The following is a 23,788-nucleotide window of genomic DNA, read 5'->3' as shown; positions in this document are numbered from 1 at the left end:
GTAACCATAGTTTGTCATTTATTCTTTGAAATAAAAATGGTGTTCCATTTAAAAAAACAGTTGGTTCAGCTTTCTACTCAAAAGTAATCACCCAAGTGTTTTTCCTTGGGACAGCCATTCTATTTCAATATGTAGAAGTGCTTTTGAGTACTTCCCACTTCGTCCCCCAAAATAATCACACAGAGTATTGAAAAGATGTGAACTGAAATGTCGAGCGTTAATACAATCAATAATTTTTACTGCTCCATCAAGGACATTTAAGTGAAAGTGGATTTTTGTGTGTCCTATAATTGGGTGTCAGTGAAGAATCCAGTGACTATACAATTTGGGGCCATTGTCTTGTTTCATGCTCAGGTTCTAGGTGTAGAGGTCAGCACAGTTTTTTTTTTTTTTAAAGACAAATAATGTCTTAGGATTATTATGAAAATAGTTTTGACTTCTTGGGCCCTCAAACAAGGTCTTGGGGACTTCTAGGAGCCTTTGGACCACACTTTGAGAACCACTAATCTAGGGCAGTGATTTTTCACACTGGTTCATACAGCTGTAAGCTTCTTTGAAAGGGTCAGCTGATGGGGTTCTACTGTGCCTCCACCCCTCTTTACTTCAGCCAGGGCAGCTTTTGTGCTTATGTCTGTTTTATGGACTGGGTTCCATAGCTAACTATTTGAAAACCACTGATCAAGGGGAAAATAATCGAATGCCTGAATTAATCTGTTCAGGAAGGGAACAGTTCATCCTCCTTCAATACGTGTTGGAGTCACTCATCATCACACCTTTGTTTAGACTTCCATGTGCTTCTTTTACACAAAGATTACTAGTATCTGCCCACCGAACCCTTCTTGCTGGAATAAGCTTCTTAAGAAATAGGCAAATGGTTTTGTAAATTAAAAAGGTGAGTAGTTGGGAATGAGGCTAGAGATGTGAAATGAGCAGAAGTGAATGAATGATCCAGAGTGACTCAGTATATTGTGTGGGGAGGTAATTGTTTTCATTGTTTGCAGTGGTGCTTTACAGTTGTGTTAAGTGGTCAGTAGATGACACTGAAGTATTGGGAAATAAGTCATATTATGTATGGAGTTCTAGCTAGCCATTGATCAATCAAGGTTTAGAGTGGGGGGAAATTATTACATTTTTCTAATTAAAAATATTGTAAAACTAAACACAAACCTGCTTTTGAGGAACTCTAGTTTGAGGCAACTTTGTCCTCCTAACAGTCCTTTGGTGTAGGCTGTATAATCCCTATTGTTCAGATGTATCAACAGAAATTGAGATCTGAGGTTGAATATCATGACTTAACTACAATTACACAGTAGCAAGTAGCAGCGGTTTTTTATTCCTCTTTTACCTTTTTATTTTGAATTAATTTTAGATTTACAGAGAACTGCAAACATACTAAGTGGCGGAGAGTTTTTAATAAAGATTTGTCTCTAAAGCTAATGTATTCTTCACTACTTCAGTTTGTAAAATGAGTGTTATGTTAAGGGGATGAAAAAATGCTACTCAGCACTATGAGGAAGGAGCTGTATTAGACACTGTGGATTATTTCAAGTTAATTTTACACACGAATGGGGGAAATAAAGTAAAATCAAGATGCTTTTTACCAAGGCAGCAAACAACTCATACACTCAAGTGGCAAGTCTAACAGCAAATATATTGCATAACTAAAAACAGCTGGGAGGCATTAGTTTACGTAATAGGGGTTGGAAAGGGGGAGGGGGAGGGGAAGGGGAAGTATTTTTATACTGATAAGAGTCTGAAGGGTCTAATCTGGGACAGTCATGTGAAGCAGGTGAGGCCTGAGTAGCAATTTTTAGAAAGAAAAGGGAACATAGTATTTAGAGAGAAGAATGAATGTTCTAACAAGGGGAATGGCTTGATCTGGGGATCAATCATAGGAAGGATACTGTAAAACAAGTGGATAGTTTTGCTGGGCTATATTATTAGGTGATTAAGATTAGGCCAGGGCTTCCCTGGTGGCACAGTGGTTGAGAGTCCGCCTGCCGATGCAGGGGATGTGGGTTCGTGCACCGGTCCGGGAGGATCCCACATGCCGCGGAGCAGCTGGGCCTGTGAACCATGGCCGCTGAGCCTGCGTGTCCAGAGCCTGTGCTCCGCAACAGGAGAGGCCACAACAGTGAGAGGCCTGCGTACAGCAAAAAAAAAAAAAAAAAAAGTAGGCCAATCTCTTTTACCTGGAATTCTCCCCAACTCCCATCCCTCCTCTCTCATCCAAGGCAAAAATTAGTATTTTTCTATTCAGTTTATCTGTGATTATATTTCCTGTCTTTTTAAGTACTTTTGTGAAGATTAGATGAGAGACTATATGAAAAAGTACTTTGTAAACTGGAAAGTCCTATACTAGTCCATTTGTCTAACAGATATTTAGTGTTTTTGCTCTTCACTGAGTTTGATACAAAGGAACTCAGTGAAGTGGAAAGAAAAAATTACTTCCCATTTGTGTAACTTTCTGTTGTCAGAGAGCAGCAAGCTTGCTTAGTCATTCAGATAGCACTTAAAGTTGGCAGTTGACTGGGTGTTACCATGTTTCAGGGCCTGTCCACCACTTTTCTGGAAGAAAACAGTTTTGTCATTATGCCCAGAGTTCACAAAGCTCACGAAAATTGGACATCAGTTTATTGAGCTTTAGTTGAGACAGTGGGAGAATACTGGGCTACTGTTAACCTGTTATTAAGGCTACCTCTGTCTTATATCTGACAGTCTGAATTATTAATTAGAAGATTGAGCATAGAGAACAGTCAATTTAAGGACATTGTCTCTTTCTGTATAGCACTATTTCATTTTTATTTTTTCTTTCTAAATATGTCTTTTTTTAATTTTAAGGGGAAATTGAATACATTGAAATGGTTGAAAGACACTGTTTTTTGGGGCTGCATTGGGTCTTTGTTGCTGTGCCTGGGCTTTCTCTAGTTGCAGGGAGCCGGGGCTACTCTTCGTTAAGGTGCACGGGCTTCTCATTGTTGCAGAGCACGGGCTCTAGGCGTGTGGGCTTCAGTAGTTGTTTGTGGTGCACAGGCTCAGTAGTTGTGGTGCACGGGCTTAGTTGCTCCGCGGCATGCGGGATCTTCCCAGACCAGGGCTCGAACCCGTGTCCCCTGCATTGGCAGGTGGATTCTTAACTACTGCGCCACCAGGGACGTCCCTCTAAATATGTCTTATACCAAAAAAAAAATTGCAACGAGTGTAAGTCAGTCCATCCATAGAGGAAGTGGTTAATCTTTGTAGGAAAGTTCATAGAGGCCATGGTGATACCGTATAAATTGTTAGTCCATAAGAGAGATTACCTTCCTGGTGACTAGAACTCCCATGTTTGCCAGAGAAGTGTCTCTTTCTCCTGATAGTGCTGGATCAATACTGCCAAATTTTGGTCTTATAGGTTCCCTATTTGTAATGAATGTAAAGTCATTTCCCTTTAGTTGTCAGTGTTCTTTCTTAAGGAGGACTGGACTCTAGACTCCAGGAGCATAGCTTCTGGAGTAAATAATAACTTTGTGATCTTGGGCAAGTTATTTCTGTCTCAATTTCCCCATTTGTAAAATAGGGATAAGAATAACTACCTCATTGGATTTTTGGGAGGTTTATAAGAGAATGCATTAAAAAGCACTTAGGACTTCCCTGGTGGCGCAGTGATTAAGAATCCGCCTGCCAGAATAAAGACGCAGACATAGAGAATGAACTTGAGGACACTGGGAGGGGGAAGGGTAAGCTGGGATGAAGTGAGAGAGTGGCATGAACATATATACACTACCAAATGTAAAATAGATAGCTAGTGGGAAGCAGCTGCATAGCACAGGGATATCAGCTTGGTGCTCTGTGTCCACCTAGAGGGGTGGGATAGGGAGAGTGGGAGGGAGGGAGACGCAAGAGGGAGGAGATATGGGGATATATGTGTATGTATAGCTGATTCACTTTGTTATACAGTAGAAACTAACACACCATTGTAAAGCAGTTATACTCCAATAAAGATGTTAGTTTAAAAAAGAAAAAAAAAGAGGGCTTCCCTGGTGGCACAGTGGTTGTGGATCTGCCTGCCGAGGCAGGGGACACGGGTTCGAGCCCTGGTCTGGGAAGATCCCACATGCTGCGGAGCAACTAGGCCCGTGAGCCACAACTACTGAGCCTGCGCGTCTGGAGCCTGTGTTCCGCAACAAGAGAGGCCGCGACAGTGAGAGGCCCGCGCACCGCGATGAAGAGTGGCCCCCGCTTGCCACAACTAGAGAAAGCCCTCGCACAGAAACGAAGACCCAACACAGCAAAAATTAATTAATTAATTAATTAAAAAAAAAAGAATCTGCCTGCAAATGCAGGGGGCAGGGGTTCAACCCTGGTCCGGGAAGATCCCACATGCCGCAGAGCAACTAAGCCCGTGCGCACAACTACTGAGCCTGCACTCTAGAGCCTGCGAGCCCCAAGTACTGAGTCCGCATGCCTAGAGCCTGTGCTCTGCAACAAGAGAAGCCACTGCAGTGAGAAGCCTGTGCACCGCAACGAAGAGTAGCCCCTGCTCGCCACAGCTAGAGAAAGCCCGCGCACAGCAACGAAGACCCAACGCAGCCAAAAATAAATGAATAAAATTTTTTTTAAAAAGCACCTAGAACAGCCCTTGGGACACAGTAGGAACTCAAATGTTAGCTAGTATTATTTACTCTAGGAAGGTTTCAGTTTGGGCCAGGTTAATGTATTTGAAAGGATGAAGACTTGAATATGTGCTATTCCTTTAAACTTGAATGAATTTAGAAGTTCCACACATTTCAGTCTCTAGAATTACTTCTTTCCCTTTTTTGAATAGATTTTTTAATGGAAATAGAGAGTTAGTGCAAATATCTGCATCCTCTAGATCTCTTGTTATTGTTAATAGAGGAAGTAAACATTACAGAAAAGTTTGGGTCCTCTGAATCTCTGCCCCATGGCTCATTTCCCTTCCTCTCCCCAGAGGCAACCACCTTCATCTATTTTACTAACTAGTCTCCCTCTTTTATTTTTACTATGTATATATGTATCCATAAATAACAGTGTATTACCTTTTCTATTTTACAGAAAGAATCTGCCAAATACATCTTTTTCAACTTCCTTTTTTTCATTAAACATCTTTTACTTGAAATAATTCTCATAGGGTAACTTTGTTCAAATGTTCTGTTGGTGTCTTACTCTTGATACACCATATTCTGGGTACATACTTAGCAGAATGCTCTGATTCACTCCTTTAACTGGGTAATTTAATGTTAATGACATCACTACATAATAAACTGTTAAGTACATTTATTATATGTTTATCATATGAGGGAAACTGGGCTTGGTGTTGAGATACAAGGCCAGATAGGAGAGGTACACAAACCATTCTTACCTGTGTACCTTTCTTATGCTTTGCTTTCCCTCTCTTCTCTTTCTAATCCCTTAAGGCCTAGTTTGCATTCTAAATCATCAGGAATTTTTCCTCACAGTTCTCGCCCATTTTCCTACCTAATTTTGACTTCTTATTTCTTGGCACTTACATGCTCCTTGAGTTCTTAATGTGTGGGTTCTTTCTCTGATTATATCAGAAGTTACAAACTCAAAACCTGTTGGGGCCAGGCAGCTGATGGAGATGAATGATACTGGGTGGGTGTTGTGGCACATTAGAGAGTATAGCTATGACCAAAAGAGACAGTTCTTACTAAGCTCCAGACTCTTACTGCCATGAATTGATTATAGTCCTAGTCTGCTTAATCATTTTTCTGACATATCCCTATTTTAAATGTTATCAGCTAGATTGACTCTCTCTCTATATATATATATACATACACATAAACATTTCAAAATACATATGTATGTGTATAATATACCGTGTGTGTGTGTGTGTGTGTATGTATGTGTGTATGTATATATAACAGGCCAAAGAAGTGTCTGCTGGTTGTATCCAGCCATTTTGTGATCTCTTCCCTTTAGCAACTTCTGAATTAAATGATAAATTCTATCAAGAATCTTTGCTTTCATGGCTTCCTTTTGTTGTGAGAATTAATCTAGCATAATTTTAAGTTAGAAGGTATTTCTAAAGTAACTTGTTCATGGGACTTCCTTGGTGGTCCAGCAGTTAAGACTCCACACTCCCAGTGCAGGGGGCCCCCGGTTCGATCCCTGGTCAAAGAACTAGATCCCGCATGCTGCAACTAAGACCCGGTGCAGCCAAATAAATAAATATTTTTTTTAAAAAATAAAGTAACTTGATCATTTAGACTGTGTTTTAAAGGCACATTCATGATGATTATCATTAGTTTAGAAAATGAGTACATCTGTGTTTCAGACCCATTATTAGGTTTTGGAATAGTAAACAAATGGTACTATTCCTACCTTAGAGGAGTTCATTACGTATTGAGGGGATCGTCGGGGGAGGTTGAGAGGTTGACTTCCTTGGGAAGCAGACACTGACTTGGAGATAATCCTGCATGAGTTTTATTAGAGAGTGAGCTTGGGATCACCACCTGTGGGAGAGAATGAAGCAGAAATGAGCTGAGGAAGACATTGAATTGTGATAGTATCTTAATGAAGGCCTCAGCCAATCCATGGAGAGTATGAAGCTAGGATCACCCTTCAGAGTTACCCTAAGGTGGAGCAAAGGCGCCTGGCTTTTGGATATGGTCTATCCTCCGGAGATGATCTGACCTTGGGTGAGGCAGCTCTCAGCAGGGGCAGTTCTGAAGAGGGCCGACAGTTGAGGGCAATCTTTTTTTTTTTTTTTTTTTTTGCGGTATGTGGGCCTCTCACTGTTGTGGCCTCTCCCGTTGTGGAGCACAGGCTCCAGACACGCAGCCTCCGGACGCGCAGGCTCAATGGCCATGGCTCACGGGCCCAGCCGCTCCGCGGCATGTGGGATCCTCCCAGACCGGGGCACGAGCCCGTGTCCCCTGCATCGGCAGGCGGACTCCCAACCACTGCGCCACCAGGGAAGCCCGAGGGCAATCTTTTGGTAGTACTTCTCAGCAGCTGGGACAACAAATCCTTGAGTCCCAAAGGGAGATCTGTGTAGTTGGTGTTATCACTGGTTCACTCTAGAGTCAAGATAGATATGTGTAAACAAATCATAATGTGCCATGGAAGCCCAAAGGAATGACTAATTGCTAAAGGGAGTTCGAGAAGGCTTATAGAGGAGATGTCATTTGAACTAGGTTTTGAAGAATGAATTAGTACCTTGTTTGGTAAGGGCAGGAGTGGGGCATTTTTCATGAGTCACTGACATGTCGTAGCATATTCAGGAAATTGATTTGTTTGAAGAGCAAAGGGTTTAATGTATTAGCCATTCTTTAATTTCTAACGATCATGATAAAAATAATGAGGCTGTTTCCAAAATCTTGGTTTGCTTCCATGGTGATAGTTTTTTAAGAAACACTTAGAATCCCAGTGTGATCAGGCTTGAGGCTAAACCAGGCTCATCCTTGCCAGAACCAAAAAGATAGGCTGAGCTTGAGTGAGAAGCTTTTTTTCCAGGAGTCTAAATTGGATTTGGTCCCTGTATTGTCCTTGTTCTTGGGTCTGGAAAGGTGAATTTCCTTAATATACGGCACATGTTCTTGCTTGTTTCTTAGTATCTTCCATCCTAGGATTGAAGGTGTCCATGGGAAGTCAGAGGTTAAACTGGGGATCTACCACTTATCACTTCTTTGACCTTGGGGAAGCTTGCTGAACACCTGATCCTGTTTCCTCAACTGTAAAATACAGGTGGTGATGCATAATACCATCCTTTTAGGGTTGTTGAGATAATATATAAGGGCTTGTAAACTGTGAAGTGTTTCTCAGGATATTTTATTACTACTTAAAATCCTTTGTGGAATATATGTGTGATACTAGGTTTTTATGTTAGGATAAGACTTTAAAATCAAATTTTGGTTGTTAGAAGTTGTGGATTTGGTCTGTAGAACCTAGTGCCACTGAAACCCTAATTAACACTAAAATCTTCTATATGAGGACAAATTTCATAGAGAAAAACTTATTAACTAGGCTTTTGAATCCTGACATGCCAGCTGTATGGAAGATGTCAGATTTACACGAATAGATTGCTATTTGTGGGGTCGAATAAGAAAACAAATGGCAGATTTAGCATGATAACAATATTACAACTCAGTTTTTACCTTACTGGTGACAGGTCAAAAAATTTAGTCAGCAGATAAAGTGGATTTAGTAGGGGCTGTGACCCAAGACTGCAGTGTGAGAGAGAGTACAATCAAAATGAGTTGGTCCAGACATCTTACCCCTAGCATAACTGTCAATTCTGAATGAACTGTTGAAAAGCAAAACAATAGTACTTCCAAGAATATTTCCCCTGGAAGGGAGAGTCACCAATTAATATGGTAAAGGTCCAGTCTGTCACTTTGTGACCCCTGATAAATTGGGAAGGCAGGAAACTTCAAGCAGGTCTCATTACTGAAAGAGAAATGATGATTACCTGAAGTATAGCCTCCAGTTCGAAGGGAATGCATTAGAGTCACTTGAGGAGCCTTTCAAAATGCAAATGTCTACATCCCAATCCTGGACATTTTGGTTTCTGACTTCTGGAATTGGACCTAGAGGCTTGTACTTTGAAAAGTTTGCCATATAATTCTGATGTGGCCCTCTTGAACCACTGGTTTCAGTGAGCTTTGTTTAATTGAAGGAGTTATTAAATTCCTGGATGTTAGGATAAAGAACTAAGTGCTGGAATTTTTTTTCTAGGGGAACACGGGGAAGAATGTTGCTTTCTATAAAAAGCATTTCTTATTTCACCTTTTTCCCAACGTTGCACAAAATGTTTTGGATGTTAGAATACCAAAGTGCTAATGGGACACTGGAACATTGTGGGTGAGGCACACCTCAACATGTTATTGATACGTTTAATTCTATTATATGAATGAGGCGTATGATTTTACTAGAAGAAAAAAACTACTTCATTATGTATAAATAATAAAAAAGCCATCATGCCTGTTCTAAAATCCAAACAAGCATGATTGACTGTTTTCTGAGTTTTCATATTTAAAGTAGTTTACTCATTATTTTCTTGTCTGCTGGCAGGTAAGCGGTAGCAGATGTCCTAAGTTTAAGGAAAATTTATAGAGGGGGAAAGTGTTTACTTTTTTAGTTAACTATACCTTTACCTTGTTTTCATTCAGATCTAGGTGGGGGAAATCAAACTTCATTTTTGTACTTGTTGGAACTTTGATCCGATTCATTAAGTGTGACTGGATGTGTAGTTTGGATACTGGAGAGGACTCATTCATATGCAGTGGGGGTTTTGACCAAAGGTTTTCTGTAATATTCCCAGGAGAGGTAGAAGATAGATAAGCAGGGGACCATACAGAGTAGTGTTAAGAAGTAATCTCAAAAAGAATGTCAGGGCACCAGAATTTCTGGGATTTAGAGATGGGAGGAGGAGATGTGTATAGTTTGAAGAACAATATTACATCATTTTATATACAAACAAATGGGGGAAAAACTTTACAATGGAAACTGTTGAAACTAAAGCCTGACAAAAATTTTAGCTTCTCAGGTGGTTGGGATAAGAGAATATCCTTGTAATTTTTAATGGGTATTCTACATAACTTACTACGTGGGACATACCAAAATCTGGTATAGTAGACCTGAAATCTTTATTAAAGGGAGGCTTAGGTTTTTTAAAAAGGTCGAAAAACATTGTTTTAAAGGGATGGTTGTTGATGGGATATGAAGTTTAACTTCACATTATGATACTAATTCAATTCAGCTCAATTTTACGAAGTCTGTTTTATCACATAGAGCTTTAGGATATTGAATGAGAGTGAATGTTATGCTATAGTTTGAATAGGCCTAACTAAATTTGTAGAATGATACATTTTTCTGGAAAAAATTCCATTGCATTCTGTGGTCTTTACAAAGTGATAATTTTTTTCTTATTTCCAGCTTTCTGAAGATTTTGAAGATGTTTAATAAGTCATTTGGAACACCCTTTGGGGGTGGCACCGGTGGCTTTGGCACAGCTTCCACATTTGGGCAGAGTAAGTTTTAAAAAATAACAAATGAGGGAGAAAAATCTTAAGCTATTATTAAGAATAAATCCACTCCAGTAGTTTTAGATAGGAATTAATTTATGCTTTGGTCTTTATAATAACTTTGAAAAATGACCAGGATATGATCTTGTTAAAATTTTCTAAAAAAAGAGAAATAAGTTCTGAGTTTTCATGGTTTTCTGATCATCAGTAGAAGGTATTTAAAGTATTGTTATTAATTGGCTCTTTTGGCAGAAATTTATAATGTTGTTACTAATATTCAGACCAGGAAATCCTTTTTTAAATATTGAAGTCCAAAATGCAATTATTGGGACTTCCCTGGTGGCCCAGTGGTAAAGAATCCGCCTTACACTGCAGGGGACACGGGTTCAGTCCCTGATCAGGGAACAAAGATCCCACATGCCGCGGGGCAGCTAAGCCCGCGTGCCACGACTACTGAGCTTGCACGCCTCAACTAGAGAGGCTGTGTGCCACAAGCTACAGAGCCCACATGCTCTGGAACCTGCACGCCACAACTAGAGAGAAGCCCATTTGCCACAGTGAAGAGCCCACGAGCTGCAGCGATGATCCCGCGTGCTGCAACTAAGACCCAACACAGCCAAAAATAAATAAATAAATCTTTTAAAAAATAAAATGCAATTATTGAGGGACATCCCTGGCATTCCAGTGGTTAAGATGCCCTGCTTCCACCGCAGGGGCCCGGGTTGGATCCCTGGTCGAGGAACTAAGATCCCTCATGCTGCGTGGCCAAAAAAAATAAAATAAAATGCAGTTACTGAATAACTGCTCTGAGATTTGCTCTGTGAATAAGAAACAACGGTTAAAATGTCAGAGTCCCTAATTCCCACCAGCCCTCGAGATCCATTTCCCCTTCCACTCCACATGGCACTAGTTGCCTATAGCACCCTTATTCACTCACTTTTAAACTTTTTGTTAAAAATTCATACTTAAAACACAAAAACACAAGGAATGGTATAACGAACTCTCATGTACTTATTTCCCAGCTTCAGCTATCAGCATTTTCCCGATATTGTTTTTATCCCTCTCTCTTTTTTTTTTTTGCGGTACGTGGGCCTCTCACCTTTGTGGCCTCTCCCGTTGCAGAGCACAGGCTCCAGACGCGCAGGCTCAGCGGCCATGGCTCACAGGCCTAGCCGCTCTGCGGCATGTGGGATCTTCCCGGACCGGGTCACGAACCCGTGTCCCCTGCATTGGCAGGCGGACTCTCAACCACTGCGCCACCAGGGAAGCCCTATCCCTCTCTTTTTAAGTGGAGCATCTGAACAGTTTTTTAATGGAAATCCCAGGAACTTTAATTCATGAAGGTTTTTAAAAAACATAACTACCAAACCTCAATCATGCCTAACAAAAATATTAGAGAAAATTTTTACAAGTGTCTCCTGACCTTTTCTTAAACTATTTTATATATCTAGGTTCTTGATTTTTAACCAAGAGTGCCCACCAGGTGGATTCTTAACCACTGGACCACCAGGGAAGTCCAGAGTCACTTTTTTTAAATTTTTATTTATTTTTGGCTGAGTTGGGTCTTTGTAGCTGCGCGTGGGCTTTCTCTAGTAGCGGTGAGCAGGGGCTACTCTTTGTTGGTGTGTGTGGGCTTCTCAATGCGGTGGCTTCTCTTGTTGCGGAGCATGGGCTCTAGGTGCGCGGGCTTCAGTAGTTGCGGCACACAGGCTCAGTAGTTGTGGCTCATGGGCTCTAGAGCGCAGCCTCCGTAGTTGTGGTGCATGGGCTTAGTTGCTTTGCTACATATGGGATCTTCCCAGTCCGGGGATCGAACCCATGTCTCCTGAATTGGCAGGCGGATTATCAACCATTGCGCCACCAGGGAAGCCCCCAGAGTCACTTAAAAAAATTTTTTTTTAATTGAAATATACTTGATTTACAATGTTGTGTTAATTTCTGGTGTACAGCAGCATGATTCAGTTATACATACATATATTTTTTCAGATTCTTTTCCATTATAGTTTATTTTATAAGATACTGATTACATTAATAGTTCCCTGTGCTATACAGTAGGACCTTGTTGTTTATCTCAGAGTCACTCTTGGAGGTTTTTTCCCGAAATACATATATCCCATCATAGAACTATGGAATTAGAATTTCTGGGATTGGAAGTTGAACATGTGTATTTTGAAAACTTCCCAGGTCATTCTGATGTGCTCCTCTAATTAAGGACCATTCATCCCAGAGACTGTGGAGTGTACGGTGTCTGGAGAAAATTTTAACAGTTTTTTATTTCTTTTTTTTTTTTTTTTTTTTTTGATTTTTGGCTGTGTTGGGTCTTCATTGCTGTGCGTGGGCTTTCTCTAGTTGCGGTGAGCGGGGGCTACTCTTTGTTGCGGTGCGCAGGCTTCTCATTGCGGTGGCTTCTCTTGTTGCAGATCACGGGCTCTAGGCACATGGGCTTCCTTAGTTGTGACTCGTGGGCACTAGAGTGCAGGCTCAGTAGTTGTGGCGCACGGGTTTAGTTGCTCTGTGGCATGTGGGATCTTCCTGGACCAGGGCTCGAACACATGTTCCCTGCATTGGCAGGCGGATTCTTAACCACTGTGCCACCAGGAAACCCAAATTTTGATTATTTTTGTCTGTAGTTCATAGTAGCTTGGCACTCTTTTTTTTTAAACCTATCAACATCTTTAACTTATTGAAAAGTTATAAGCTTTTTAACTTTAAGTTTCCTTACTTTACCCAGGACAATGAATAAAGTGTGGCTTAATATCAGCTCTGTTATAAGTAGTCTGATGGAATTTTGAAAAAATAGTTTTTGGATTAGACCAGTGGTCCTGTTCAAATGCAGAATGTTAAGAAATATTAAAATCCTCTTTTTTTGGGCCACCTGGTTTAGATTTTATTCTGACCCTGGATTTTGCTTTATCAGATACTGGTTTTGGCACTACTAGTGGAGGGGCATTTGGAACATCTGCATTTGGTTCTAGCAACAATACCGGAGGCCTGTTTGGAAATTCACAGACCAAACCAGGTAGGGGCTTTATTTGGAATACAGTTGGTTTATTCATAGCTGGTATAGGGCTTCACTTAGTGACTCCAGTCTGTTTAACCCATTTTTTCCCCTCTCTATCTCTCCAGGAGGCTTATTTGGTACCAATTCATTTAGCCAGCCAGCTACCTCCACAAGCGGTGGCTTTGGGTTTGGCACATCAACAGGAACATCAAACAGCTTGTTTGGAACTGCAAACACAGGGACCAGTCTCTTCTCATCCCAAAACAATGCCTTTGCACAAAATAAACCAACAGGCTTTGGGAGTAAGTAGTAAATCATTGGATTTCTACATCTAACAATTTGATTTGCTTATTGAATGTGTTCTCTCTTCTTCTTTTCCCTGTGTTCACCCACCTCCTTTTCTCACCACATAGCAAAAACATGGGGAGAGGAAAACTTCAAAATGGTATTGAAAAGTTTAATAGGCTGGAAGGGAAGGGGTACATCTCTTCAAGAATGGAAGTCTGAGGGGCACTGGTATTTAAGGAATATGCAGAGGAAGAGGTACCTGATATAGAATGACCAGAGAGTAAGATGAAAAGCCGGGTCAGAGTACTGTCATAGGTGTCAAGAAGGGAGAACTTCAAGGAGAAGTATGTGTAGTTAACTGTAGCATACTGCAGGGGCACCTTCCTGCCTTTGTTTCGCTTTTGGTTTGAAGAGACTGAAGCAGGAATGGTAAGTACTGGATGTGACATGGTTACTCCTCCATTCCCTAGCCATGGCAGGTGTTTTTAATGGATGGCTTCTTTCTCTTTAAGTCTAAATGTGGCCCAGGGATACTTCACCACACAGTTCTTTGAGGCAGAAACACTGCTAGGTGCACAGGTGTGCCCTGTGAGTTGATGCCATTCCCAGCACTAGTATGGTAGAATAAGTAAGTTAGCCAGCTATCAGTATTTTACAAAGGGAAAGTTGTTTGAGGTGATGTTGAAATATTTAACCATGACGATATAAGATGCAATCTAAAATACTAATTCAAAAGAGATATGCCTATTTACTTTATATATTAGGACATGTTTTTAGAAAAGAAATAGTTTGACTGCCAGTGAGAAATCACATTCCTCTTAACTTGGTATTAGGATGTCACTTAATATTAAATATTGGCAAATAACTTTGTATTGCTTACTGCTATTTCTGGTACCATATGTGTAATTTCTTTAGAAGTAGTGTCTTATATTTTGAAAAATACATTCCTTAGATAACAGTTAAATTCTCTGTTATGTAATTTTTTTTAACTCAGTTATTTGGGAAAGTAGATTTATTTCTATAAATGACCAACATGCCTACTAATTTTTCTAAATTACTTTTCTGGGTGAAATTTTATATTAACCTATGTGTGGTTACCCTAATGGGACCATTTGTTTGTTTTAAACTTTTTGGTTATATGTGGGTGTTTGTAATAATATATGTAAATAAAATATACTGTGACTCTTGTTCAGGTCTGTTGTGGTAAGGCATTGTCAGAAAGACAAGTTCATTGAGCATCTGGTCCTACCAAGAGAAATAAGATAAAATATTTAATGAAACAGAATACTATTTCTTCTAACTTGTTGTCTAAGTATGCCCAAGGACTTTACAGACACTTAGCTGACTAAAGATTCAGATTTTGTTTCACTTCAAAGTTGTGAGCCTAGAACTGTGTGTGTCTGTATGAAATACCTGTTTGAAGGTACTTGCTAGGGAGATTTGAAAGATAGAAAACCTGAGGATTTGGAAGTAATGCTGCTCTAATGCCACAGGCCAATTCCAAGATAGCTTACAGATTCTTAAATTCCTTACTGTTACCATCCCATTTTTCTTTCTAATTTATAGATTTTGGAACAAGTACCAGCAGCGGGGGACTTTTTGGAACTACAAATACCACCTCTAATCCTTTTGGTAGCACATCTGGCTCCCTCTTTGGGCCAAGTAGTTTTACAGCTGCTCCTACTGGGACTACTATTAAGTTTAACGTAAGTATTGTCTTTCGATCTTTGTGGAATATTTTTGTCTCCTGTATGTTTTTTTGTAGGAGGAATCATAAAATTTCTTCTCTTTCCAGTTATGCATAGCTTAGTCTCACTCTTCCTGAAATATGTGTTAAGAACAATATCTGGGAATAGTTGTATAGTAGACAGGAAGAGTCATGAAACATAAATCTAGATTATAATTTATATTTGAATTATGCTCAAACCAATTAAATTTGTATTTACAAGGTTGATTACAGTAGTAGTTGATTACAGTTCCCTGATGGCTTAGTGGTTAGGATTCCAGGCTTTCACTGTCGTGGCCCGGGTTCCGTCCCTGATCAGGGAACTGAGATTCCCCAAGCCTTGCGGTGCAGCCAGAAGAAAAGAAGTATCAGGTTGAGCTTGTATTTACTGTGTTCATAACTGGCCTCTGAATCGTCAACCATTCTTTACAGAAGTAAAGAAGGAATGATGGGGCAAACTGTAAAAATCATTGAAAATAGGGCCTCCTTAAGGAGCTGTATGGAATAACTCATCAGTTTCTGTGTGCCAATTAGAAATAAAACTTTTTTTGGTGAAATGGAAAAATGAAGCAAATGAGTTTTGTGTTTTCAGCTTTTTTGAGAGAAGTTGGATAGAGGGTTAGAATGAAAGATTTTGTTTATGAAAATACATGGAATACCACTTGATGTAAGATACTACTTGATGTGATTGTTTTGGAGATACTTAGGATAGGCTGGCAGTGCAGTTAGTCTAATGGAAATCTCTGGCAAAAATAGGGATTGGCAAAACTTGTTAAAATTCGTCCAGAAAAATGAAGAATTTCTTAGGCAGGGTGGTGAATTCATAATACTGAATTTAGAATCCTGAATTTAAAATAAAGTTAAATATAAATGATAGAGAAAAATGCTGTGTGTTGTCTCTTGGAAAGTACAGTAACTGAGAAAACTAACAATACAAGTAGAAATCTTTAGTTACTAGTGCCTTTTGCCTCATAAGCTTATAGGGGGAAAAACCAGGCTTCCATATTTCATGAATGCAACAACAGTCACAAAGCAGACACTTCAGAGCAGAGTAGGAATTAGAACTCAGAGGTTTAAATGTATATATTGGGTAAATTGGATAAAGCTTCCCTTATGCATATATTATTAAGTGTATTTTAGTAGATAATTGGATAGCTTGGTTATGGGATTAATCCCTGGGTTTTTGATAGCTTTCTGAGATTGACTTTTGCAGATAACCTTGATACAGGGAGAGATCAGGAATGCAATGTATTTAATCAAGCACTCTTAAAACTGTCCCGTTAAGTAAAGAACCTAGGGAACTGGTTATAGAGTTCGGTCGTTGAAGAATTGTGTCTGGGAGAGTAGGGTTATAAAGCTTGAACTTAAACGTTTTCTTTAGACTTTCAGATTTTCCTTTATCTTCCTTTGCAGCCTCCAACTGGTGCAGATACTATGGTTAAAGCTGGAGTTAGCACTAACATCAGTACCAAGCACCAGTGTATTACTGCTATGAAAGAATATGAAAGCAAGTCCCTAGAGGTCAGTAAAATGCATTGCAGAGTATCACCCTAACCTTTTGATTCTATTGGGAAGCAGCTTTTTAAAATGTTTTTGATTATTTTTTAGGATTTATGTAAAAATTTAAGATTAACCAAATTATTTTTTTTATTAATATATTATTTATAGATATTTGTTGTTGTAGGCAAGGATGATATTCAGCTTGTATGTACGGGTATAGTTTTACTAATAGTCTGTTCTGATTGGCTGTTGCTCATACTACACTGGGCAGTGTGTGCACATGCATGTGTTTTTAGTAAACTCATGCAAAGTCGTAAGTGTGCAACACAATAAGTAAATCATTATCAGCATCCCTGATGTCCCCTTTGGGCCCTGCCCCCAAAGTCACAATCCTCCCCTTCCAAAGGTAACCACTATCCTGACTGCCCATGTTTTGCCCATTTTTGAATTTTACATAGATGGGATCTTATATTACATACTCTTAAATTTGTCTTTCAACATTGTGATGTTTATCCATGTTGTTGTGTAAAGTTATAGGTTGTTCATTATCGTTGCTGTGTGATAGTTCGTTGTACATTTTGACTGTTATCTCTGGTTGTTGCTGTTGCTTCTTTTACATCCCAAACTGTGCTTGCTTCTTTGGAGTATACAGAAACACCCTTACTTGTGAGACAAAACTGTTAAACTTTATCTCTTCTTTTCCTAAGTTTTCTGAATGCCTCAGAATCGTCCATCTTTTAATCAGCTAATCTTTACATTTGGGGTGGGAGTAGACAAGATTATTGTCTAAATGAAAGTATTATTGTCTATAGAAGAAAATTGAAATTAAGATATGGTTGGTCCTTTGGCCTGTAGTTTTATGGTAATTATGGTATGGATTTTAATATCCATTATACACTGTTGAAAATGTTTTTCTGTAATGATAGTAAGTTAACCATTCCATAGTTTTCTGTTTTTTTAATCATGGTTCCTATGTGAACATAGAAATTGAATACTAAATTCATGTATTTAGCCTCCTAAATAATTTTTTTGGCTGCATATTAATTTGGAATATGTTTTCACTTACTCTAGGAACTTCGTTTAGAGGATTATCAGGCCAGCCGGAAAGGCCCGCAGAACCAGGTGGGAGCAGGTACCACGACTGGCTTGTTTGGGTCTTCTCCAGCCACCTCCAGTGCAACAGGACTCTTCAGTTCTTCCACTACAAATTCAGGTTTTGCCTATGGTCAGAACAAAACAGGCTTTGGAACTAGTAAGCACTTGACATCATATTGGGCCATATTGAGGAGGGACAGACAACTGAAAGTAAAACATAACTGTCATTTTTGTGCTTAAGTGCTCTGGAGAAAAATGATTCAGGGGTGCTAGAGTAATAGGAAATGCCTGGTATGTTTGCAGGGGGTGGGGAGAAATATAGTATTAAGTGCAGATGATTAAGAAGGGCTTCACTGATAGGTGGTGTTTGATCAGTGACCTGTCTGAAGAAGGTGAAGCATAAAGCTGTACAGATTTCTGGGGGAAGAATATTCCAGTTGGAGGAAACTAGAAGTCTAGAAATCCTGAGTTTTTGCCAAAGGGGAGAGGACAAGGGGAAGTACTGGAGGATATAGGGGAATATATTTTGTAGACCTTTGTGGGCCAGTGTCAAGATCTGAATTTTTATTTGAGTCAGGAAGCCATTAGAAGGTTTAGATAAGTCATGTGATTATGAATAAAGGATCATTCTGAAGGCTGCTGTATTAAGAGTAGATTGTATGGGGGCAAGGGTGGAAACAAATCAGGTAGAAAAGCTGTTGCCCTATCCACATGAGAGATGATGTGGCTTGCAGAGAATGGTGCTATGGTATGGTAAAAGTGTCAGATTCTGGAGCCAGTTTGAATGTAGAACCGATGAGATTTATTGATGGATTGATTTATGTGGGATGTGAAAGAGGGGAGTCTAAGATGATTACTAAATTACTTTATAAAAGTGTTATTTTTGCAAAAGTAATATACATATATGATTTAAAATTCATGAGATACAAAAACGTACATATCCAAAGGTCTTTTCTTTTTTCCCCCCTTAGCCACCAGTTTGCTTCTGTAGAAACAAGCAAAAGTTACATTTTGGGGGGTAGCCTTCTATAGAGTTACATACACAAATACACAAATGAATACACGTTTAAGTGGCATTTACATTCTTTTCAGTTTTGGTATTCTGCGATTTAGTTTAGCCATTATTAAGTATTGTTATTGTGTCACACCCTATGCTGGATATATTGCTATAAAGAGAAAGCCCCTGTTCTGAAGAAAAAGTTAGTCTAACAAGGTTAAAAATACACACATAGACTTTAAGTGTAGTGTCTTTAAGACTTTAAGTGTCTAAAAATAGACCAAAAGCTATGGGGTCACAAAGGAAGATTACTTAGCCCAGCCCAGGTTCTTGGGGTCAGAGTATTTTTTATTTTTATTTTTTTGTGGTACGCGGGCCTCTCACTATTTGCGGCCTCTCCCGTTGTGGAGCACAGGCTCCGGACACACAGGCCCAGCGGCCATGGCTCACGGGCCTAGCCGCTCTGTGGCATGTGGGATCCTCTCAGAACGGGGCACGAACCTGTGTCCCCTGCATCGGCAGGCGGACTCTCAACCACTGCGCCACCAGGGAAGCCCGGGTCAGTATTTTTGTAGAAAGTAGAGTCTGAACCAAATCTGGAGTTATGTGAAGAAAGGTGGAAAATGAAGTGGTTATCCAGTTTGAGTAATGAATGAATGTAGGGTAATTTAGATATATAATCAGTAACATAGACTATTGAAGTAACTAGATAATGTGAGGTTTGGCATTTCCCCCTGCCATTTATTTTTCCTTTTCTTTTCCTGAAAGGTACAACTGGATTTGGAACAAATCCAGGTGGTCTTTTTGGCCAACAGAATCAGCAGGCTACCAGCCTCTTCAGCAAACCATTTGCCCAGGCCATAACCACCCAGACCACTGGCTTTTCCTTTGGTAATACCAACACGTTAGGGCAGCCAAGCACCAACACCATGGTAAGGAAACAAGTCTTATTTGTAGAGCTAAGTAATGAGGCTTCTAATCATGTCAAATTAACAAGTTCTATCTCTACTGCAGTTCTTAAGGGTTGACGGTATGTGTAGCAAAGGGAAGAGAGCAAAATCTTTGAATAGTTAAGACATAGATTCTAGTCCAGACTCTACTCTGTATTTAATGAGAGGCTATTGAACAAGTCACTTATCCTTTCTGGACATATTTTCTCATCACTAATTGCTGCTTAGTGTGCTAGAATTGGCCGTCCTGAAGCTATACCTTTAGGACATTGACTCCAGGCATTCTACAGAATATAGGAGAAAATATTTATAAACTACTGGCTCTATTTCAGAAGGTTCTTTCAGCTCATTCCCTTAAGTGGAGTCAGGCAAAGAAGTTTAGTTCATTAAAATAAATAAGAGAGAACTAAAACTTAGAGCCATGTTGCATAATTGCTACTTCTGTCCAGATAGTAGACAAGAAAGTCCTTATAGTCATTAGCAGTTTATTTCTAGGGACTTTTTTAGGGAAGTATAAAATTAAAGGTTAATTTGAGGTATGATTTATTGATTAGAATCCTTGGGATATACCTGGTTTTAAAATTAGAGATACTTTGCCTGATTTAAAAAAAAAAAAGTACAGGTAGACACAAAAATCTTCAAAATACTGGCAAACTGAATTCAACAACATATAAAAAGGATTATACACTGTGACCAAGTGGGATTTATCCTAGGAAGGTTGGGTCAACATATTTTCATATTAATGTAATAAACCATAAAGTAGAATAAAATACAAAAGCCATATTGTCACCTCAGTAGGTAGAGAAAAGACATTTGACAACCTTTCATAATAAAAACACTCAAAAAGGAATAGAAGGGAACTCAGAATAGCCAAAACAGTCTTGAAAGAAAAGAAAGCTGGGGTGATGAAGACAGTGTAATACTGGCATAAGGCTAGACATATAAAATCAGAGGACTAGAATTGAGAGTCCAGAAACAAGTCCTCATGGTTAATTGATTTTCAACAAGAGTACTAAAACAGTTCACTATGGAGGGAATCTTTCAACAAAGAGTGCTGGGATAATGGTTTTCCACATGCAAAAGCACGAGGTTGGACCTTTTCTTTATACAATTGTGGTAACTATAAAAGTTAGCTTAAAATGGATCAAATGTAAGAGCGAAAACTATAAAACTCATAGAAGAAAAGGAGTTAGGCAATGATCTGTTAGATAGTACACCAAAAGCAAAAGCAGCAAAAGGGAAAAGTAGATTGGGCTTCTTCAAAGTTAAAAACTTTGGTGGGTCAAAGGAAATACCATCAAGAAAGCAAAAAGAATACCTGCAAATGGGAGAAAATATTTTCAAGTCATGTATCTCACAAAGGACTTGTGTCCAAACAATTAAGAACTCTTATAATTCAATAATAAGACAGCCCATTAAAAAGTGGGCTAAAGACTTGAATAGACATTTTTCTAAAGAAGATAAATGACTAATAAGCACATGAAAAGGTACTCAATATCAGTAGGCATCAGGGAAACTGCATTTCAAAACCACAGTGAGATATCACTTCATATCCACACTAGGAAGGCTATAAACAAAAAGAGAGACAATGATAATGAATGTTTTCAAGAATTTGGAGAAATTGGAACCCTCATGCATTGCTGTTTGGAATATAAAATAGTGCAGCCACTTTGGAAAAATTTGGCGATGCCTCAAAATGCTAAATGTAGAGTTAACATATGACCCAGCAGTTGCGCACCTTGGTATTTCCCCCAAGAGAAATGAAAACACGAGAACTTGTATACAACTGATCATAATAACTAAAAGGTGGAAACAACCCAAATGTCCATCAGTGATGAAGGGATAAACAAATGCAGTATATCCATACAGTGGACTATTATTCAGCCGTTAAAATGGAATGAAGTACTGATACATGCTACAACAAGGAGGGACCTTTTAAGCATGCTAAGTGAAAGAAGCCATTCACAAAAGACCACGTTTTGTATGATTCCATTCATATGAAATGTTCAGAATGGACAAATCTATGGAAACAGAAAGTAGATTAGTGGTTGGTTGCCTAGGAATGGGGAGTGACTGCTAATGGGTCCAGGGTTTCTTTTTAGAGTGATCAAAATTTTCTGAATTTAGAGTGGGGATGGTTGCATAGCACTGAACATAGAAAAAACCCACTGAATAGTCCACTTTAAATAGGTAAACTTTATGGTATGTGAATTATATCTCAATAAAGCTGTTTAAAACACTACGTTGAATTCTCAATTCAGCTATAGCCCATTAATGCAATATTTTTCTTTTGTTGACTAATGCATAAAAAAATCTTTAAACATTGGATGATACAAACTTTGCTTATTTGAAATTGTGAGCTTCTCATAACAAATGAAGACTTAACATTACACTACTGCCTTTGTCCAGATTAACTTGATTATTTTCAGCCAATTATTTTCAGCTATTTGATTCAAAGTCCATTCCCCAGCTCAGTATTAATACGTTCTTTTGGCATAACTGAAAATGAAGCACCCTGTCATGGCATTTTGTTTTCTGTGTGGCAACCCTGTTATCTCTTAGAGCACAAGAGTTAGTATACTAAGTCTTTATAGCTGTCCAGGACTGTGTTGCTCATCAGGCTTAGATACAGATAGGAATTTCTGGTCCTGCCACTTAGGGGCTGTGACATCTTGGGCAAGTTTTTAACTGTTCTGAGCCTTATTTTCTTTTGGAAAAGGGCCCTGCTTTTCAGGGTTGTTGTGAAGAAAAAAAATGTTCTATGTATTTAGCATAATGTCTGTCACATAAACTTAAAAAAATGGCAACTATTATTAATAATCTAAGACTTTTAAAGACAACTGACTATTGTAGGTTTTCTTGTAATCTAGATTACCTTTTACAGGGTTTATTTGGAGTAACCCAAGCCTCACAGCCGGGAGGTCTTTTTGGGACAGCTACAAACACCAGCACTGGGACAGCATTTGGAACAGGAACAGGTCTCTTTGGGCAGACCAGTACTGGATTTGGTGCTGTTGGTTCGGTAGGTTTTTGCAGTTAACTGTAACTTGAAGATGTGTATAAATCTGTTAAAGGAATTTCTAAGAAAAAAAATCTGTCTTTTGGGGAATTCCCTGGTGGTCCAGTGGTTAATACCCAGTGCTTTCACTGCCATGGGCCTGGGTTCAATCCCTGGTCAGGGAACTAAGATCCTACAAGCCACGCAACGCAGCCAAAAAAATAAATTAATTAATTAAAAAAAAAAGAAAAATAAAAAGGAATGCTGAATTTAAAAAAAAATGAAAGAAAAGTCTGCAAGTATTTTTTTGGGTTATAGTGTATGATTTGATACTGATAGTAACTGAAAGCTATTTGGTAACTTAAAAATAGGCAACTTATAATAGGTTTATTTTCAAAAAGTAAGTTCTTTTTAAAACTTGTTTGTTTCAATACTTGTGTGGAGTTTACTTCTTTTAGTAAAATTTCACTCCCGTTAAATTGTTGAGTTTAAGTTGAGGTGCTTTTGCTCTTAAAATCAGTTTTGTTTTTTGTTTTTAAATAAATAAATATTTTTTTACTTATGGCTGCATTGGGCTTTCGCCGCTGCGCGTGGTCTTTCTCTAGTTGCGAGGAGAGGGGGCTACTCTTCGTTGTGGTGCACAGGCTTCTCATTGTGGTGGCTTCTCTTGTTGTGGAGCACGGGCTCTAGGCATGTGGGCTTCAGTAGTTGTGGCACGCAGGCTTCAGTAGTTGTGGCTCGTGGGCTCTAGAGCTCAGACTCAGTAGTTGTGGCGCACGGGCTTTGTTGCTTCGTGGCATGTAGGATCTTCCTGGCCCAGGGCTCAAACCCAGGTCCCCTGCACTGGCAGGCAGATTCTTAACCACTGCACCACCAGGGAAGCCCCAAATCAAGTAATTTTAAATTCCTATTTCTAACTTCTATTTTGGGTGATAAGTTGGTATCGTATTTGTTAATTAAATATTTTTGGTGGTGATCAAGTTGTTAAAATTGTTGGTATTCTGAAGGTCTTCATGCCACTGGAGGCTTAACTGAATTTTTTTTCCTTGTTAAGTCATTTAAGTAAAAAATTACTATATAGGAATACACTTGACCTAAAAAACAATAGTAGATACCACTTAGAGAAACTATATGTCTGTATTATGTACCCATTATAACAAGCTTTGAACTTCAGTTTAAAAAAAAAAGGAAAAGTCACCAAATCATGTGGTTGTTTTCATGGAGATTGAAATCTATTATTTCTT

General features: G+C 39.1%; 1 protein-coding gene across 12 annotated transcripts in view; it reads left to right on the top strand.

The window, feature by feature from the left end:
- NUP98 (nucleoporin 98 and 96 precursor) overlaps positions 1 to 23,788 on the top strand; it is a 105,515-nt gene that overhangs the window by 4,121 nt on the left and 77,606 nt on the right. For 11 of the 12 annotated variants that reach the window (XM_060105619.1, XM_060105622.1, XM_060105623.1 and 8 more), the window contains 8 exons: positions 9,901 to 9,995; positions 12,907 to 13,008; positions 13,116 to 13,292; positions 14,845 to 14,984; positions 16,418 to 16,525; positions 17,576 to 17,756; positions 19,365 to 19,528; positions 22,431 to 22,568. In XM_060105619.1, coding sequence (XP_059961602.1) covers positions 9,920 to 9,995; positions 12,907 to 13,008; positions 13,116 to 13,292; positions 14,845 to 14,984; positions 16,418 to 16,525; positions 17,576 to 17,756; positions 19,365 to 19,528; positions 22,431 to 22,568 — 1,086 coding nt within the window. In that variant the 5' untranslated portion in view covers positions 9,901 to 9,919. The remainder of the gene's footprint in view (positions 1 to 9,900; positions 9,996 to 12,906; positions 13,009 to 13,115; positions 13,293 to 14,844; positions 14,985 to 16,417; positions 16,526 to 17,575; positions 17,757 to 19,364; positions 19,529 to 22,430; positions 22,569 to 23,788) is intronic. The other variant, XM_060105625.1, reaches the window with a different exon arrangement.

This window comes from Mesoplodon densirostris, chromosome 7 (assembly GCF_025265405.1).
Source record: "Mesoplodon densirostris isolate mMesDen1 chromosome 7, mMesDen1 primary haplotype, whole genome shotgun sequence".
Taxonomy (NCBI): domain Eukaryota; kingdom Metazoa; phylum Chordata; class Mammalia; order Artiodactyla; family Ziphiidae; genus Mesoplodon; species Mesoplodon densirostris.
Note: the sequence above shows the minus strand (reverse complement) of the source record. Positions and strands in the feature narration are given on the sequence as shown.